The 12,229-nt window shown below is 53.6% G+C and overlaps 3 protein-coding genes across 3 annotated transcripts; 1 reads left to right on the forward strand and 2 right to left on the reverse strand.

The window, feature by feature from the left end:
- Nucleotides 1-1,054: 1,054 nt before the first annotated feature.
- On the reverse strand, nt 1,055-3,003 carry CABS01_03433 (CorA-like Mg2+ transporter; the record flags this gene model as incomplete). The annotated part of the gene is made up of 3 exons (XM_060536808.1): nt 1,055-1,547; nt 1,635-2,278; nt 2,368-3,003. 3 exons carry the CDS (start codon nt 3,001-3,003, stop codon nt 1,055-1,057), a joined length of 1,773 nt encoding a protein of 590 aa, XP_060392727.1.
- A 698-nt stretch (nt 3,004-3,701) lies between these two features.
- Nucleotides 3,702-5,015, forward strand: CABS01_03434 (uncharacterized protein; the record flags this gene model as incomplete). Its single annotated transcript, XM_060536809.1, has 3 exons — nt 3,702-4,127; nt 4,184-4,579; nt 4,653-5,015. The coding sequence occupies 3 exons, from the start codon at nt 3,702-3,704 to the stop codon at nt 5,013-5,015; spliced, it is 1,185 nt and encodes a 394-aa protein (XP_060392728.1).
- Nucleotides 5,016-9,674: 4,659 nt separating this feature from the next.
- CABS01_03435 (cyclin) lies at nt 9,675-11,797 on the reverse strand (the record flags this gene model as incomplete). Its single annotated transcript, XM_060536810.1, has 2 exons — nt 9,675-11,344; nt 11,404-11,797. The coding sequence occupies 2 exons, from the start codon at nt 11,795-11,797 to the stop codon at nt 9,675-9,677; spliced, it is 2,064 nt and encodes a 687-aa protein (XP_060392729.1).
- Nucleotides 11,798-12,229: the final 432 nt, after the last annotated feature.

Below are 12,229 nucleotides of genomic sequence, written 5' to 3' on the forward strand. Positions count from 1 at the left end.
GGAACCCGACTTTGACGTTTCCGGTCGACGCTCTTTCTTGTTCCAGCCGATCAAAGGAAAGCGTTAAACCCTAGCGTCTTTGTGCAATCACCGACTTTCCTCAAGTCTGGGTGCCCTCTTTTCGCCCGCCCATCTCGATGGAATGGGAAAAGGCTGAGGAAAGTTTGAAGTCGCCACCGGGCATTGGTGCTGCTGCTTCGATAACTTGCGGGCGCCATATCCAAGTGCTTGTTGAAAGAGAGGCGGGCAGTGCCTTGCTGCAAGCTATCAGCTGTAGTGCTTCGTACAATCGAACAAAAGTTCGGATAGGCGTCTGGGAATTGACAAGTCTCGATAATACAGAAACCGACAATACTAACAGTGGGATCCCTCGAGGAAGACTGCATCCAGGAAACGCCATTGAATCTCTTTGGATTGGAAAGGTCTGTTTGTGTCTATCGAATCTATTGGGGGTTGTGTTGGGCATAGTTACTATTCTGTTGGTACAGGGGTGTGTGTTTTCTAGCCGCGCGACGGAGTATTTACAGACTCTCTCTCCTTCTAATAAGCTGAGAAGATGGTGGTTTGTCTCCCGTGTGGAGGAAAGAAACCTTGACAATATACAAGCCGCATGTGTTGTACAGAATTACGAACGGTAAGAAAAAAAGAGGAAGAGAGGGGGGGGGAAAAAAATGTTGCTCGTTAGCGCTCGTATAACTCTTTTTTTTCCTTTCCTCTGCGCCTTGCGCCTGCTTCCGGAAACGCCGCCGCCGTCGTACAGTCCGTTCTAGGGATTGAGTTTTTTCGCACCAAGCCTTCAAATGCTTGAACGGTCTACCTTTCGCTGATGAAAGGCTCATGGGGTTTTCTGTTCTTTCCCTGCTCTGGAGAAAGACGCGATCGCCGCGCTTAAGGCTGACGTGCAAAAGGCATGCAGGAAGCAGCCCATAGGAAGACGATGTCGGGCTTTGTCGGTGGTTTGCTCTTCTGTTTCATGCCCTGCCCGTTGGAATTCGTTTCTTTTTTCTCCCTGTTTCCTGTTTCGTTTTCTTCCTTGTCGCTACCAAGGCTTAGCTCACTGGAACCATTTCTTGGTCGTGCTCTTGGCATTCGCCGCCGCAGCAGCCTTTTGATTCGTCACGCGCCGCATCTTTTCGCGGTTCCTCGCGTCCAGCTGGCTCCCCGGCCCGTCGTCCTGGAACCAGTGCTGTTGACCGACGGCCTGCTGCTGAGCGTGCGCTGACGACGACGAGGAAGAAGACGAGGACGACGACGACAGCAGGGAGCGAGTGTTGCGCGTCAGGGGCCCGCGCTCGTCAAACATCATTTTGACGCGCTGGACCTTGCGGAGCTTGACGAGGCCGTACCAGCAGACGATGAGGGAGCAGATTGTCGAGGTGATTGTGACGCCGGCGAAGCCCCAGTTGGTGGCCTCGATGAAGTTTTCGAGGTTCATGCCGTAGAGGCCCGCGAGGAAGGTGCCCATTGCTAGGCCTAGGGTGCCGACGCTGAAGCGGAGGTCTAGGAGCATGAGGGCGTTGCGGTTGGCGTCTAGGATTGCGCGGATGCTGGGTGGGTTTTCCATGTTAGTGATGTGTTCGAATTGTGGAAGCCTCGAGAGTCGCTTTTGGGAGTAGAAAAGGGGGGGGGCTTACATCTCCTCAGTGTTGCGGATGCCAGACACCAAGTTCTGAGCCTCCTGGACGATTTCATCGCAGAGCTTGTTGTACGATTCCAGCAGCAGCTCCACCTCGGTATGGTCGTCGACGCCGCGGTAGAGGTCGTGGGCCTTTTCGGTGAGGTACATGGCAGCCAGGTCGTCGTCGGCCTCGAGCAGCTCCTCAATGGCGTCGCGGACCAGCTTGGCCTTTTGCTCAAAGGTGCTCACGCGCTTGGAGAGGATGAGTAGGACGCGCAGCTTGTGGCGGTCGATGTCGTGCTCGAGCTCGCTGAGGACGCGGATGACGGGGTCCCGAACGGACTCGAAGTCGGCCTCGAGCTCCGACGTCACGGAGGTGAGGACGGCCTCGAGAGCGCGGAACTCGTAGGGGAGACCGCCTACGCCGTTGCCGCCGCCGCCCTGGGCGTTTTTCTGTTTCAGCTTGCCTTGCAGGTCGTACATGAAGGCAGATTGCGGGTAGGACGTCTTTGAGCCGTAGACGTCGAAGAGGAGGACGCGGTCCTTTTTGATGAGGACTTTGAGGTGGAGGAGGTTGAGGAGGATGGCGGACTGGCGGACAAAGATGTGAGGGAGGTTTGACGAGTCAATCTTTCGCAAGTCGCGGGGTAGCAGGCCGTACTACAAAATATCATATCTTTCGTCAGCGATCCAGTCTCTCATCACCGAGTCACCCTCATCATCTATTCCACATGGAGCACTTCTCTCACCTTTGCGATGAGCTCCGTCTTCTTGAACTCGCCATCCACCAAGATGACCTCGCCGTTCTCGTCCACCTCTGTGCACCGCAGCCTCGGCTCAAGCGCAGCTTTGGCAGTCAAAACGCGGCGATTGTTGAACATGGAGCCCCCTTCGTCGTGGAAGGGGAGGTCGTTGGGCTTCAGCGCCTTGGCGCCGCCCCAGCTCCTGATCCCCCAGAGCTTCTCCTTCCACGTCCGCCGGCGGGGGACCGATGGGTCGTCGTCACAGGCATCTTGCCTCACGCGGGTTGTGCTAAAGAAGGCGGTGGCCGTCGAGGGCGACGACGATGCTGCTGTCGCTAGTGGTTCGAGGGCTCTTGGCCTGCGGGATATCCGGGCCGCGGCGGTGATGTGGAGCTCGGGTCGTCTACAGCTCGTCGTCGTCGTCGTCGCACTCGAGAGGGATCTCGTGCCCGTCTTTGGGGTCCGCCTCGCGAGGCACCGGGAGTATTGAGCTGCTGGTCGAGGGGAGCCGCCACATCGGGAGATACAGGCGGCGGAATCGATGCCTTGGTTCCGGCTGCTGAAGATTGAGGCCTCCGTTTGCGACCGCAGGAATCGGAGCAGGTTTGTCGAGGGTACTCGAGTCTGCATCGCGGGAGGCATCGCGGTCGAAGGACCCTTCACCGCATATAATTTTCTATGCTTCCCTCGTGGAGGTTGTCGGGTTCACTTGCACGATGGTCTGCAGGGTCGGAATTTGCGACGCGAAAGCTCTCAATTGTCGTCACTCAACCAACTTTTTTTTTTTGGTCGTTTTCGCAGAGAGTTTAAAGTTGGGACCACTGCTGCACGGTCCAGGTGATCACGGACAGTCCTTGATGTCATTCAACACGGCTCTCGCACAGTACGAAACCCACATGGGGGGAAATCTCGAGGACCCTCCAGTCACTTAATTAGCGGGTTGAGAGAAAAAAAAAAGTGCATTTGTTGAAGGGTTTTCACGGGGAGGCAAGAATATCTGCAATCAATCTGGCACGCCTGCTTGGCTGCAGTATTTCTCTTTGGCTTCTTTTGCATAGTATCTCAACTGCCGAGCGCATCGTCCCTTTGAAGTCCAGACGAGGTTTGATAGTTGGAGGCACAAGGTTTTTCACTTACACCATCCTTACCTCAGCTCCAGCTTTTTCTTCAAACCATCCTCATTGATACCCCTCTCATAGAAAGGTCTATCAAGCTCGGCAATTATTTTCGACTCTCATCTCTGAAATGAGACCGCAGAGATAAAAGCCCGTCTGGGGATACGAGAGAGCGAGAGAGAGCGCAAACGGGGAGAAAGGTGGCTGTCTGTCCATGGGCAGATCATGCAGTTGACCCCGATCAAAGTCCGAGGCAAGCGTGGCAAAACCGCTTCCTCCAAACCACAGACCAAGGAATCATCATCATCACTGGCGAAGAAGCGGGCGTCACGCCTTGCAAGTCGTCCAGTCGCCAAACGCTTCTCGCTCTTTGAGCAGAACTTTCCCCTTGAGATCGCCGAGCATATATTCATCCTCAGTGAGAATCTCAATCTTCCCCGTTGCAGCCCGCGCATCGGCGCTCTGCTGTCTGGTCGATCTACTCTTGTCAACATCATCATCGCCGCCTTCCATCCGACCTGGGACTGCTGGTTTGGTGTCGATAAGCGAGTGATCAAGACGGCTTTGAAACAAGGCGCCGCAGACGACGCGCGAGGACTATGGCGATATGAGAGCTTCCCTGAGTTATTCCCAGGTGATTCTGAATTTCAGGTATGACTCAATTTCACCGCAGGAAAGCTTTCCAGCTTGCTGACTTTTATGACCAGTCTTCGCTACTGAGCAGTCCATGGATCAACGTAGACGTCATCTTTGAGGCCCGACAGGTCTGGGCTTGGCGCTTCGCTCGTAACAGGTGGTACTCACACTCCCACGTGAGCCTCAAAAATGAAGAAGATACAGAGCAGGATAACCCTCTCGAATCACCACATGATCGAGTAGGCGGCTTCGGTCACTTTGACTCCCGCGGGTGTTTCGAATACGACTGGCTCTCCTACGGCCTCAACGGCTCCAAACCGGCACTCGACTTTTACGTTGACGTACACCCAAAGACGACGATCCCAGACGATATCCTCACCGGCCCGTGGACGCTCGAGCAGCAGAGGCTTCTTTTCTGGCTCCGGAGAGGCGGCGCCAAGATTCAGCCAGAGACTCAGACTTGGGAAGTAAGTTTACATATAGCCAAAAAGCATTGTACTTGCAGCAAGTGTAAAGGTGACTTTACTAACACGCACACAGACTCTTCGCATCGGCCTCCAAAATGCCGTCACGCATCGTAGTCCAGGCAACCTAGACGGCCGCTTGATCGAGATGCTCCTCCTGGTGGAAGACTACTTCCCCTCGCACGCACTGGAAGACAACGCGTCGCTGTGGCCGCTCGAGATCCTCGAGGAGGAGCACGAAAAAGTTGGTCGGCTGCTAGCTGCGAGGGCCCGCAGTACCGCGGGGCCACTGTTTGAGCTCGTTGAACTTGAGAAACGGATGATTGAGTACCATCGCCGCGTGGTCGATCTGCTTACATCAAGACTTAGCCGCCACGATCGATTGGCGCCGTCTTCGATCATGGCTGCTGGTCTTCTACCTCATCCGCGGAATCGATGAAGAGTACAGGCGGAAAGGAACAGCCTATGTGGATTGAAAAGCATGCATTGGTGTTGCATATGACTTATGAGCTTACGGGACTTACATGCCTATTGTAATGTAATTCTGGGTGTATGGGCGACGAGTGAGACAAGATGAGCATTGACAATCCGGGCCAAGTGGGATCTTGAGTTTGAGATATCAAGATACAAAAAAGAATCAGCTTTTTCATATGCCTGCTTCAAAACTGTCATAGTGAGCGGCATGGACATCCGCTGACTTCACGTCCCTACATCCTATTACTATTGCCATCATTGTCACTGGTGCTATCCTTACTTAGCCAATTCTCTCGAAAACAAGAAAAGTAATTGGATTAAATGCACCCCGAAAAGCCTAGGAAGGCAGCAGTAAGGCTAGCATCGTTGAGGAACTGCTTAATTATGTATCACGACTACATCGAATGTGTGGTACCAAGAAACCGCTTGCTGGTGACAGCACGGGCAGAGGGGTACAGACAATCGCCTCGTTTACTTGGATGCAAAATGAGACGGGCAGGATATTGTAGACCAACATTTTCCTATCTTGCGTTAAATGATGTCTGTGGACCTCCTCTAGGAATTTGTCGCAAAGATTTGGCGGTGTGGGGCGAAGAGGTACTTAGAATTGCTGTCATCCTGAAAACTCCAACATCGAGCGGAGCTATAGCTCCGATCCTCCCCTTGGTGTAGTTGGTTCATCACGTTCGACTGTAATGGTTACATTGTCATCGAAAGGTCTCTAGTTCGATTCTGGAAGGGGAGAACTGCTTAATCTTTTTCATTTTTTGGATATGTTTTCTTTTTGGAATTTGGCCGCAAGTTTTTTTGGCGCAGTCGATTTTGTCATTTGTCTGTTGGGAGTCAAAGGAGGCGAGGGAACCACAATGTTGCGGAGCTCTCTCCCGGTTGTGGAAGCTGGGCGTTTGCTTTTTGCAGTCCTAAGGGTTTTTGATAGTAAACTGGTCGGTTGACCGTTATCAAAAAGGATACCTAGAGGAAGAAGAGTATTTCTATTGGCCTACTTTCTTTCCTCGTTGGATGAGATGATTTTGTTGGATAGAAGGTAGGTGAGTTCCTGTTCCTCACTCCACATGTGTTTGCACTAGGTTTATTTCGTTCAAGAGACACACTTGAAGTGAGGCAACAATATCTAGTGCGTTTCTTCTGTCGGATTGAATGGAGGCATGAGAAACAAGTCGAGCAAACACCTCACGAAGATCGAAGTACATATAACCTTCCCCAATACTTGAAGCAATGGCCAGGAGAAACACCTTCGAAAAGGTCCAAGAAGCTAACGCCGTTAGTCTCTTGAGTGCTACATTCTGATTCTCAAGCACAAGGTTTCAGGGCCGCCTGGCTGAGAACCACCGACCCCGAGGAAAACTGCCCACTTGAGGAGAAGCGAGTAAGCCGAATGAGAGGTACCCTGGAATTGAAATGGTCCTTTGAAGACTCCTCGCATCAAGGAGACGCAAGATAGACTCACACCTGCCTTGCGAAGCTCGCTCCTTTGTTGCATACTAAAACATACCATCGTCACCTTCGAGATTTGATATTGACCAAGAGCATGAGCATCAGCAGCAAGGAAACTCGAGCTCGAACATCACCCCTCCTGCTGCTGGTATCAAGCATCCAAGCCCATCTACTTCCATGCCCCAAAGCGTGCGCGCAAACGACATGACATACACAATCCATCAGAAGATCCCCGTTACCCCCTCGAGCAACTCAGTCAAACACCTCCGTGATCCCCAAGATTCTGAAATACCAATTCACTTCCCAACCGCCGGATCTCTCGGTGCCTCCCCCGCCCTACTCCGCCCGGCCTGCGGGGCAGGAACACATCTGCAAACACATACGGATACATTGCATAAGGTAGGTAGGCTCCTCCGGTATCCGCGCCGCACGCATTCGCAGCTCTCTTCCCGTGCCAACTTTGATTAACCCCAAAATCATCTCACCGAAGGGTAAGATGTTGGGAAACCCCTCTCCACTCGGCGAGCTGAATCGGGCAGGCCGGCCGTTATGTCTTCCCCCTTCCCCTCTCCTTATGTCGATACTTCCGTCACAGAAATAGAGACGTAGAAAGTAAAAAAACACTTCTATGGGCGCTGACCGAGTGAGCAAGGCGGCCAGAACGGGAAGACCTACCGCACCGGGATATCCGGATCAGAAAACCCCCAAAAAGTCGCCGACTGCAAAGGCATCACTTACACCGATGACTGGTTTCCACTAGGAAACAGATCATCCAGCTCCCCCGGCCCCTCGTCTCGGCGTCCCTGATCGAGTGTAGTTGACATCTGACGCCCTTTCGCATCCGAAAATAGTCTCTCAACAAACCTTCGAAAACTCTTCAGAGAATCAGCACGGCCTGTATCCTCGCCGCCTCTGAGAGCGATGCGGGTAGAACGGGCCCACGGGTCCAGGCAGTCGAGCAAAACGTGACGAAACAGCCCTCTCCCGGCCCCCCATCATCGCCATCCACGACACGACTGGCTGCCTGCCTGTCTGCCTACGAAGACGAACCCAAACGAGCCACCCATCGTGACGAAAACCTCAGAATCCAGGCTCTCCAGGCTCTCAAGCTCCATTGTAAGTCCGTGACACCAAGAACCACGCCCCCCTCGCCATCCAAAACGAGAAAGACACTCGTCATTCCGATCCAAGGAAACCAAAGGCCCTCAAGACCCCTCGTGTAAGGCCTTCTCATCGGGCACGTAAACCCGCCCCTCAAATCGTGAAATCCATAAGCGCCTCCCAGAATATGCGTTCCACCACTCGGTGACATACCTCGTCCCCTTGCTCCATGAATCCATCCCCCTCTTACGAGGATGACACTAGTCACCATCATTCCCTCACGCCGGAGCCCAAAGTGTGAAAGGTAAAACGGTGAGTGACTCTCACTATTCATCCATCTTTGTCAGCAGCCGTGATATAACAAAATTCAACATCATGCTGAATCATCCCTCCATCACCTTCCCGAAACCTCCGAAACGGGCGCCTGGGACCGTTTCACGCATGGCCTCTCTCAGACTAGAGACTGGCTAGTCCTCATGGAAGAATGAAGAAGCACCGATATGCGGGTGTCAGCCACTCATTAGCGTCTTGTTACAAGAAAAAAAGAACAAAAACCAGACTTCACATGACAAACCTGTATCAAAAGACCTACCTTGCCCGGCGGCCCCCTGCCCGATGCGTGACCAGGGTAGTGCAAAAGAAAAAAAAAATCTCTTGCTCAAAAGTCCATACTGGACTTTCCTCAAGCGGCAAGCGGGAAACCCACCACCGAACATCGGTTGGACGGTGGTCACCGCCAATGGTGGTGACGCTGGTGAGGTGGTGGTGTCGTTGGAGGCCGGGACCACGGGCGGCGGCGGTGCGGTATGACTCACACTCTCTCACGCTCGCTCACTTTCGACAACCCCCCCCCCCCCCCAGCCGGCCGCGCGCCGCGTTATCGCCGACGAACCATCGGGCGTTAAGGTATTCGTAGTGGTAGCAGCAGCAGCAGCAGCAACCGCCGCGCTGCCACCAAATGACATCTCGTCAGTTTTTCATGGGTCAAAACGCTTGTCAAAAAAAAACCAACCGGTTTTTTGTAGTCTGTTGCATCAAGCTTTCCCGTCTCGGGCTCCGTCTCGGACGGTTGATTGAGGTCAGACTGAGGTCCGCAGCTTGGTCACGGTCAACACGTTGGTAGCAGCTCCGTATCAAAAGGCCTGGCTCGACTACTGACAGTCAAACGTAAGAGGCACCTAATGTCACCGTATTAGCAGTCATCGGAAGCTCTCCGTTCAATGAATAAGCACTCGCAAGTACACCAAAGGTACTTGCTTTCACAAAGCACGTTGTCAACAAGGCTGTTTCCAGCACAAAGGTACACAGAAGAAAACTCGGTTCCAAATCTGGTAAGATTTTGATTTGATAGGCCAGACAAAGCAACAACTTATGTCTCGTGGTCGAAAAGCTAGCTATGAATCTCTCGAGTATAGCTTCATCGCTTTCATGTGAAGTTGTAGTAACACGTGCCGTGTCGTTTCCATGCGCTTTTGCGTGATGAAAACATATCCGATGAATCGCGGCGGATGACAGGTGCCGCTCTCAGCGAGTGAGGTGATGTGTTTCTTGATGGCTCGTTTTGGTCGCCCCTTTCGGATCTCCCATCGAGCGCCCAATCACACTCTCCCAAACTCTGATCGCGGGCGATTCGATGCGGAAGACCCTGTCGTCTCCAAATCCCAGAGTGCAAATAGCCTGAGAACCAGCGATAGCTCGATTCCCAAACCGATAAAAAAACGCAAAAACAATTCAAAACGCATATCAACTCTCTTCTTCGGCGTGATCGTACAAACACAAAACGCGACGAAAATGCCGCAGTAGCTTCTTCGCCATCCACCGCCCCCATATGCCTTGACCTGTTGATGCATGCAAAGATTATCACGCTTTTCGTGCCGTTCCTTGACGCCATCTAAGCTGTTCTAAGGACTCGATGAACCGCCAAGGTGGTATCATTAGCACTTTCCGTATCCCGCCACCCCGTATTGATTTCGTTTTTGACAAAGGAAATGGAGGATATTGCACAAAAAAGGTCAAGATGTGTTCAACTGTTGACCAGTGGGTATCTCGGGAGGTGTGCACAATGTGCTCAGTTGAGAATTCCCTCCCACATGCCCGGTCCGCGGTATCCGTCGATTGAATGAAGCATTGATGCCTCGTAAGCCGGAGCAGCCTCGCTGGCGCAGCAGACGCGCTTGCGAGGGGTGCCACGGTCATTTGTGCCCATCTGGCTGTTGCGAGGGCGAACCAGATCCTGGGTCCATTGCTTGCCCGAGTAGTTACCGGTGAGCATATCCCGAACATTCTCCTGGAGGCAGTTGTCGACGATTGAGACACCTCGAGCGCGCTTACGGGAAGACATGGCAGTAGGAGTAGAGTCGTCGGAACGGTAGTTCTGAAGCTCCTGTAGTGCCCGTGCGGCGTCATTAGCGGGATCATGCGTCGATTCATCCAATTCGCGTTCTCTCTGAGCCAAAGGAGTATCCAACGACATTTCGCAGAGTCTGCCAACCGGGCCGGTGTAAGACTCAGGCGAAGAGGTGATGCAATTCTCTTCGTAGTCCTCAGGAACCGAGGCGATAGTCGGTCTCAAGCTTGACCTCTCACTACACAGCTTCGCAGACCGGAATCGCGCCTGGACCCCCAGAGGGGCCGGCGCGTTGACCAGTGAGGAGGCAGATGAGATGGAGGAGGAGCGAGAGGTGCGCGACGTATCAGAAACCATGGATTCGGGAGAAGACGCGGTTGAGATTGAAGTGGCGAGAGAAGAACGACGAACGGGGAAGTAACCCTGAGGAGACGAGGTGTTGGCAACAGGCCAGCGATCGAGGCACTGGGTTGCGCTGATGCATGAGGCCTGGGCCATGGCGAGGCCCATCGCGCTGCCCTTGCTGAGGTGGGATGCAGCACCCACGGCAGGAGTGCTGTATCCGCTCGACTGGGGCGTCAGACGCGGGGTGGGAAGTAACCCGAGAGCGGGAGCCAGCCGGCCCGGAGTGTATACAGTGGCCGGGGAAGGCTCCATAATATTCGGGGTTTGGTAGGATCTCGGGGTAGGGGTAAGCTCGGCTGAGTCGTACCCCAATCCACAAGCGCCGGTCGTAGCCAAAACATCTTGCGCCGCCGGCAGCATGGTGCGGTGACGAGACAAGGTGCGGGAGCTGGGAGCGACGTGCGCCGTGGGAATCAAGCCTTCGATGTTGTCCAGCTCGGGATTGAGTTTGAGGATAACCATCTTCCAGTTCGAGCTCTGTTGCGCATACCATTGGGCGGAGGTTCCGGGAGCGGGAGGGGACGGAGGGGTGTACTTCAAGACGATTTCTGTCCAGCGCTGGAAGACTTCGTCGGTGATGTGCAGCTTCCAGTCGACCGCCAACAAGAATGCAATCTCGTTTTGGTTGATTTCCCCCGTGTTGAGCCCGGAAATCTTACTCCAGGCTCTGGCAGAGTAGTTACGATCTTGGAGGTACTTGGAGGCGAGGATGAGAGCGGCGAGGAACATGCGGCGGCCGCATTGAAGTGCGCGGCACTCCTGCTTGTCGTCGGGCTGTTCCATGGTGAAATCGTGCTTCGGGACGTGGGGCTTAATCAGAATCAGGTAGTACAGCGCAACCTGAAGGGTGGAATAGCTGGTGCGGGAGCGGCGCAGGGTCTCCTGAATGAAGGTGCGCAGCGGCAACACCGCCTTGTTGCCGAGTTCATTGCGACATACGACTGAGGAAAGGGGCCAGATGGCCTCGACGATCTGTGTCGAAGAATCTAGAGTGACGATTGGATTAGGAGACTGGACGGCTGCACACATGTTCAATACTGCTTACCAACAAGGTTGTCGACAAAGTTGACCTTGCGCTCAGCCTGGCGAACCAGGGTCGGGGGTGCTCCAGAGCGGGTGGCGCTCCCACTGGTTCGTCTGGGGTTTTGTCGCAGCTCCTGGGGAATGGCAGCAGCGGCTTGCTGAGTGGGTTGTCTAGGCCAGGGGCTTGTGAATCTAACAGCAGTGTCGCATGCGGCTGAGGGTCGCGACAAGCAATATACGTCGGCGGAATCGGAGTCGGAGGTGTTGGTGGGGGATGTCGAGGTAGATGATTGAGAGGATACAGCAGACCAAACCGAGCCGGACGATGTGGAGGTCAGGGATTCGAGGGAGGAGCTGTAGGTGTTGTTTTGGTAGGTGCTGATGAAAGCCGACGAATCATCGGTGGCGTACTTCATCTTGGATGTAAGTGGCGGAGGGTATTTGGCGTTTGGGGGTTTTTCGATATGGGAGTGATTCCTCCAGTCGCCGTCAAGCTAAGTCAACCGGGTAAACCGTGAAAGGGTTCGTATGAGCAGATCGTGATACCGTATCAGAAACGCGCAACTTCACAACAGCTACTAGTTACTGTTGTAAAGTCTTTGAGAGTCGTAGATAGGGGTGGCGGCTTTTAGACGCAAATGTCCACAGCCGACGTTACACGAAGGATCAAACCGGAAGACGAAACAAGACGGGCGACTGGAGTAGATTTTGTAATTCGAAGAGGCATCGTATGTTTAATGCATCTAATAGGAGGGGCTAAAAGGTCCTGATTATATGGTGAGCTACTGCAGAGCCACCATTGATGCGATGCGATGAAGTGTATAATATTAGATGTATAATAGGTGAGT

This window comes from Colletotrichum abscissum (assembly GCF_030869225.1).
Source record: "Colletotrichum abscissum strain IMI 504890 chromosome Unknown Scaffold_6.1, whole genome shotgun sequence".
NCBI classification, from domain to species: Eukaryota; Fungi; Ascomycota; class Sordariomycetes; order Glomerellales; family Glomerellaceae; genus Colletotrichum; species Colletotrichum abscissum.